The sequence below is a fragment of the Amaranthus tricolor genome, chromosome 5, assembly GCF_026212465.1.
Source record: "Amaranthus tricolor cultivar Red isolate AtriRed21 chromosome 5, ASM2621246v1, whole genome shotgun sequence".
Lineage (NCBI taxonomy): Eukaryota > Viridiplantae > Streptophyta > Magnoliopsida > Caryophyllales > Amaranthaceae > Amaranthus > Amaranthus tricolor.
This window is the reverse complement of record NC_080051.1, coordinates 29,162,289-29,169,185: the sequence shown is the minus strand read 5'-3', so window position 1 is coordinate 29,169,185 and position 6,897 is coordinate 29,162,289. Positions and strand designations below refer to the sequence as shown.

The 6,897-nt window shown below is 32.6% G+C and overlaps 1 protein-coding gene across 2 annotated transcripts; it reads left to right on the top strand.

The window, feature by feature from the left end:
* Positions 1–1,105: 1,105 nt before the first annotated feature.
* LOC130813360 (glycylpeptide N-tetradecanoyltransferase 1-like) lies at positions 1,106–5,676 on the top strand. Of its 2 annotated transcripts, none has more exons than XM_057679189.1 (2): positions 1,106–1,311; positions 4,108–5,676. In XM_057679189.1, the coding sequence occupies exon 2, from the start codon at positions 4,158–4,160 to the stop codon at positions 5,454–5,456; it is 1,299 nt and encodes a 432-aa protein (XP_057535172.1). In that variant the 5' UTR covers positions 1,106–1,311; positions 4,108–4,157; the 3' UTR covers positions 5,457–5,676. The 2 variants fall into 2 exon arrangements, with proteins under 2 accessions (XP_057535172.1, XP_057535171.1); XM_057679188.1 differs by having other exon boundaries at positions 1,107–1,311; positions 4,128–5,676.
* Positions 5,677–6,897: the final 1,221 nt, after the last annotated feature.

Here is a 6,897-nt window from a genome sequence, read left to right as displayed (position 1 = left end):
TTTATTACTTTAATTTTGTGGTGAACTTGTCAAAGATTAATTATTTTACAAGGCTAATTTAATGAGTAATTTGTTGATCTATTAATAAACTTGTCAAAGATTCCATTGAAATTAGTCCATGTACATTTATTATAGGAATTTGCTAATTTTTATACATAGCCCTTAGGGCTATGTATAACAAAGTCCATAAATTTATCTGGTTTAAAATCATAATCATGTGGTAGAAAAATATGATATTTTAATCAATAGAATAAATCACACATAATAATCATTTTATTTTGTGAAATATTCTAAAAGAAACTTAAAAAGTAGTCCTAGTGTATCCTGCTATTTTGAGTAGGGAAGAAAGGCAACAACCAATCATACTTCCTTCAATCCGATTTACTTGCAACATTGCAAAGATAGTACTATTCATTCATCTTCATATCTAATGTGTCGCTCGGAAGTAGGGTCTAGGTGAGGAAAGGTGATGGACAATCCATACCCGTACTCCCTTCACATAGAGTACTAGAGGAAAGCATTCGAATTCATTCATCATCATTAATTTGTGATTAGTTTTTAATTAATCTATAAGTTAAAACATAGTCAAGTGGGATCTTGTTTAATTCTTCTCAATATAAAGATTGTTAATATCGAATTTTTACAATTTTTTTATTATACATAAATAGAGATATTAATATTTAAATTAGTGCTTTGGACTGCATGAAAAGTCAAATATTACAAGTTTTTTGAAACGGAGGAACTACAATCTAATAGAAAGACCGCAAAATTCCACCTGACATTCTTAAAATGATTTGCCACACAAAATTATTCTTGCCTAACCTAACATCAATTTATTCATTTATATATGAGTAGTTTATTGCAATTAGATCTATTCTTTTAAGTTCTTTTAAAATATCATAGTTTTGAATTTAAAAGCCACATAAAATTTTCAATTAAAATTTCTTATAATATATATTTGTTTTTACTTTGAAGTATTTTCTAATTAATATAATTTTTTCATTAAACTTTATGATAACGTTGTTAAAATGGACGGATTTACTTGGGGGCACATGGTGGCACGTGCCCCATGGTCAATTTTTTTTTTTTTTTTGAAAGTTTGCATCATTTGCACAGCCATACGCGACTTTCTTCAGCAACAACAGACCTTAAAATTGGTCGCTTTCCTTCAGCAACAACAAACCCTAGAACCCAAAAACCAAATGCATTTCCTCGCTGCTCAGGCTCGCTGCCTCAATCTCCCTCGCTGAACGCTGGCTGCTGAATCGGCTACAAGGCTACACTACCTTCTTGATTTGACTCGAAATTCAGGTATGATTTTGAGATCCCAAAAATTTAGGGTTTCGTGATTTAAAACATCAATGCTCTTTATAAGTTACTTTTACTGATTTACTTATTATTACTTATTAACCTTAGAAAGCATTAATGATGCAAATTTGGGTGAAAGAGAAGGAGATTTGAGGGAAAGGGTTTTGCCTAAAGTTATGAAATTGTTGAAAGTAATGGGTTTAAAGGAAAAAGAGCTTTCTTTGGAGATATTGGAAGTGTCATTGATGTACATAATGGAATTGTGACTAATAATAAGATTGGAGGAATTTAGGGGGAAATATAGTTAGTATTGCTATTAAAGATCTTGATTTGGGTTAGTATGGATTGTGATTAATAATAAGATTGGAGAAATTTAGGAGGAAATTTCTTTGGATTAGTATGAATTGTAGGCTTTCTTTTTTTATTTTTTTTTAAATTGATTTGGTAATGAGCATTGTGCTCAATTTTACAAATGCAATTCAGTTCCATTTTCGACTTAACCTTAATTCCATCTCTATTTCAATCGAGTTTAGCTTCCGATGTTTGCCTATTTTTCAAATTTCAATCGAAACTTCATCCTTACGGAATTTCAGTATCTTTTCCTTTAAATTTTTCAGCAAATGTGTAACCCTTATTAATACTCTGCTGAATGGTTGTTCACTTAAGGTAATCAAATCATTTTCATGTTACATTTTCTATGTGAATTGGTTGTAGTTTGGTATGTATCACCGAATGATCTTTCACGTTACTGCTTCTGTGTTTTGGTGAATTTTGTTATGGATTATTATATGCTTCTTCTTTGGTATGATGTCATTGTAATCATCATCTTAAACGTGTGTAATTTATTTTTTCAACTAGCACTACTTGTTGTCTATTGTATGACGTTGTTTAAGAAATGGGAAATGGGTAATGTGGGAACGAACTATTTCACGTTCTGGGTTGGGTTGCCGCTTTCCTTCCCTCCAAACTTTGATCATAACCTATAGACGGATACACCAGGTACGATGATGATATGCCCCCAAGAAGTTTGAACCCTAAATCCGCCCCTTCACTTGTTGGAAGATTACTCAAATTTGCGTTTAAAAGTATGAGAACTTTAATTAATACTTATATTAACAACTAATTTTTTTTTTCATTAAAACCACTCTATATACTAAAATTCTTTATCTATTTTATAAGAAATATTATAAAATTATATTGAAAATATGTAATTGCATCTCTATGTAAAATTTATTTTTATATATACTTTTATACTAACAACTTACATTGCATGAGTTTTTATACTAGTAGTGCAATATTCTTAATGTTAATATATTATGAAACAGAGGAGATATATATTATATACAATTATACATACACTATTATTCTCAAACTTTATTTCTATCCTAAATACTTTCTTTAATAAACCCTAAAATTACTTAGCGGTTCAGCCGTTTCATTCATCTTGCTCTGCCTTTGTTCGTTCTGAAGCTCAAACAATCCATCTTTCAAACATTATTACGCTCTTTCCACTTTTTAATCTCAGGTATTTTAATTTCTCTGGGTTTGTTAATTTTCTGATATTTATAATTCAAAAGCAAGGTATTTTGATTGAAGTTATTGTTTTTTTATTCTAAATTTCTTGTTTAACAATAATAATAAAGTTTGGATTTAAAAATAACACCTCAAGACCTGTTATTTCCAAATACATTATTACTCATTATTTCTATGGAAAAGAAGAGATAAACATTGTTCCATTGCATCTCAAAAAATCCCCAAACCCTGATTTTCTTCGTGAACTAGCCTAGTTTGCTTCCTCTCTGTTCCAGATGTCCATCCAATCCAGCCCATAACTTCCTTCATTGTTAATCTTACATCCTCCATTTTCGAGTTCTTCGGATCCTCTTCTCTCTTGAACAAGGTGTGTCTTCATAATTAATTTCCGAATTTTATTGTGAGGTTATTTGAGTGGGCATGCTCTTGATAAACTAGGGTTTTAATTAGGGTTTCAAATGGTCAATTTGTTGGATCAATGACATTGATTTGTCTATTTTGTAGAATTAGGCAAGCTTTTAACCATTTTATTGAAGCCATTAAAGCTGTCTGAATGCTTATAGTAAATCTAAATGTTATTTTTGAAGCCAAACAAACTAATTTCTATGCTTTTCATCTCCTTTACCTTTTCTTAAATATTGATCCGATTCTATTATTGTAGATCCTATTGAAGCAAACTTTAGCTGAAATGCAATTTGTAATATATTTAGAATTCGTGTTAGGAAGTAAGATCTATTGGCTAGCCAGTGTTTTGTGTCGCAAAATATCGTCAACTTGAACAATTATGATATATAATAGAATTATCATTTAGCCGGTTGTTTTCCACCCAAATATAATTCATGTAGGATTAGTTTTTGGAATTACAACTTCTTACTTTTGCCAAACAAGGTTTGAATTTGAAATTTAAAATTTAGAATTTCCAATGATTTCCGAACAAACTTTGTGATTTATAAATTTAGAATTGAAGATTATAAAGTTTTCCAAACATTGAATTTGGATTTGAAAGTCATAGTTTAAAAATTTTAATTTGAAATTTAATTTTCAAATGAAATTATTACTAACGTTATTTGGATGCTTTCCGGTCTTAAACTTTTAGGGTTTTTTCAATTGTCATCTGTCATTCGATCAAGAATATTTCTGGGTTGACGATGATTTTCTCTTATGGATTTACTTGTTTTTATTTGGTTGTTTTGGATCGAAATTGTTAGCATTTGACTAGCTATATTTTTGTTATATTAATTGGGAAATATATCTGAAGCAAATCAGGCTTTTTCCTTATTTCCCAGATTTAGGGTTCTTAGGAATTCTGTCATCCAATGGGGGAAAACTATTCACCGACGGGTGATAACAAAGACCCAAACATTGATGATAATGGTGAAAACAAGATGGTTGAAACTAGCATTGACGCGATATCTCGTAGGGTTCAAGAGTCCTTATCCATTGAAAACCGACACAAGTTTTGGGAAACACAACCTGTTGGACAATTCAAGGATCTTGGTGATTCGACTTTACTTGAAGGCCCGATTGAACAACCTACCCCGTTGTCTGAAGTAAAGCAAGAGCCTTATAACTTGCCTGCGCCTTATGAATGGATTACATGTGATATGGATACTGAGCAAATGTGCAGTGAGGTTTACAATCTTCTGACTAATAATTATGTTGAAGATGATGAGAATATGTTTAGGTTCAATTACTCTAAGGAGTTTCTTCAGTGGGCCCTTCGTCCACCAGGCCATTACAAGTGTTGGCATATTGGTGTGCGGGTAAAGGCCTCGAAAAAGCTGGTTGCTTTTATTACAGGTGTGCCAGCAAGGATACGTGTTCGTGATGAGGTTGTTACCATGGCTGAGGTTAATTTCTTGTGTGTGCATAAGAAGCTCAGGTCAAAGAGGCTTGCACCTGTCATGATTAAGGAGGTGACTAGAAGGGTTCATCTGGAAAATATATGGCAGGCTGCTTATACTGCCGGTATTGTCATTCCAACACCTATAACAAGCTGTCAATATTGGCATAGGTCTCTTAATCCTAAGAAGTTGATTGATGTTGGATTTTCAAGGCTTGGCCCGAGAATGACTATGAGTCGTACTATTAAGCTCTATAAGTTACCCGATTCTACGGTTACACCAGGTTTTAGGAAGATGGAACTGCGTGATGTTCCAGCAGTTACTCGACTTCTGAGGGGTTATTTAAAGCAGTTTGTTGTGGCACCCGACTTTGATGAAAAAGATGTTGAGCATTGGCTTCTACCTAAAGACAACGTAGTTGATGGCTATGTTGTTGAAAGTCCTCTGACCCATGAGATCACGGATTTTGTCAGCTTTTACACCCTCCCTTCTACTATCCTTGGCAATGCAAATTATTCTACTCTGAAGGCTGCCTATTCTTACTACAATGTGGCTACAAAAACCCCATTGATTCAGCTCATGAATGATGCTCTCATTATAGCAAAGACCAAGGACTACGATGTTTTTAATGCCCTGGATGTCATGGAGAATGACACATTCCTGAAGGAGCTCAAATTTGGGCCCGGAGATGGAAAGCTTCATTATTATCTTTACAACTATCGCTTAGGTAATCCCATCAAGCCTTCAGAACTAGGACTTGTACTCTTGTAGTTCGAGTTTCTTAACATTATCGGAATTGCAGTTCACCATATCCATGTAAGGCCTTGTTTTACGGAGTTGGGAGTTTCTAGTGGTTATGAAATCGTTGTTATCTCTTCCTAATTGATACTCTATTGGATTCTGTTTTCCAAATTTTGCTCTCTTATAGAAATTGCGTCGACTTGTTAACTCCTGCAGTTAATAGGTATCAGCTATGCCTTCATTTGCTTAAGCTAGATTTGCACTTTGGTTGCTGATTAGTGACAGAGTTTTCTCTTGTTTGATTGTCATAGTTTTTTTCTTTTTTTTTTTTTTTTTTTTTTTAAATAATTTATGTTTATCATTGACATTGTCATGTATAGCAGTGTAGAATGAGTGCAAATTTCTTCAGTACTTTCTTCAGCCTTTTGCGGAATTTTTTTTGACAATAGCCCGTTTTGTATTAGACTGTCTCACGGTGAGACGACATCAAAACAAGAAGCTCATAAGCTAAAAGTTTTTATATAATTGGCTATTTAACCCAAGTATTAGGCATTTCTCACGGTGAAACCGTCTCATACAAGAATTTGTGTTTTGACAATGGATGTTATGGGTGCATCTAGGAGTTGCTAACGTGGTGTTTCTGTTGGATGAATTAAGTTCTAGTATTCATAATAGAGGATGTGGCCAAAAAGTCTGTTAGGTAAAAAAAAACCTAAGAATAAGATATATGTAAAACCCATTCACCATAAACGTCAATACAACAAGTATTCAAAACCGTAATTCAAAGCTAGTTTTGCAACTTTAAACTTATTCAAGTCTTTTAACATTATATTTATGTTCATTAAAAATCAACCTAAACCTAATTAGAAGTTTAAAAAGATGATTGGAATTATGAACATATGACAACTCCATTACTTTTAACACCATCAAATGATTTCTATCGCGAAGTTACATTTACACAATCTTCTCTTGTTTGGTTCAACTGAATCTTAATAGCAATTATTATGATCTACAAAGAAGTTGATCTTATATAAAAGTATTAAATCAATGACATACGTCACTATGTTGGGTCAAATTACATCATTTTTTTGAAGTGCTAAAATACTTGGTTCAGATGAGAATGACATCCACACGCAGCAGCCATCTACCACTTCCCATTATAATCTCTCGTCATCTTTTCATCATTTTTTTCGTGTCAGGAAATCTAAATTGAGACCTGTCTAGATTATGGTGCGAGTTATTTGATTAAAATCCTATTAATATTAAATTATGTAACATTTTAAATAGAAGTATGGCTTTCCAATTTGTTTGATTTGCATGTAAAGATAAATATTCAGTCCATCCTATACTAATATCTTGAATTCGCCAACAGTGTTATTTAACGAACGTATTGATAATCCAATGTTTAGTTTTGGCGCCCATAACTCCTATTCTTTATTTCCTAACCTCTTTACTTCCAAGCAAGAAAACC

Coding starts and splice junctions, on each gene's coding strand:
- LOC130813360 (XM_057679189.1), top strand. CDS start 4,158: ATGGGGGAAAACTATTCACCGACGGGTGATAACAAAGACCCAAACATT.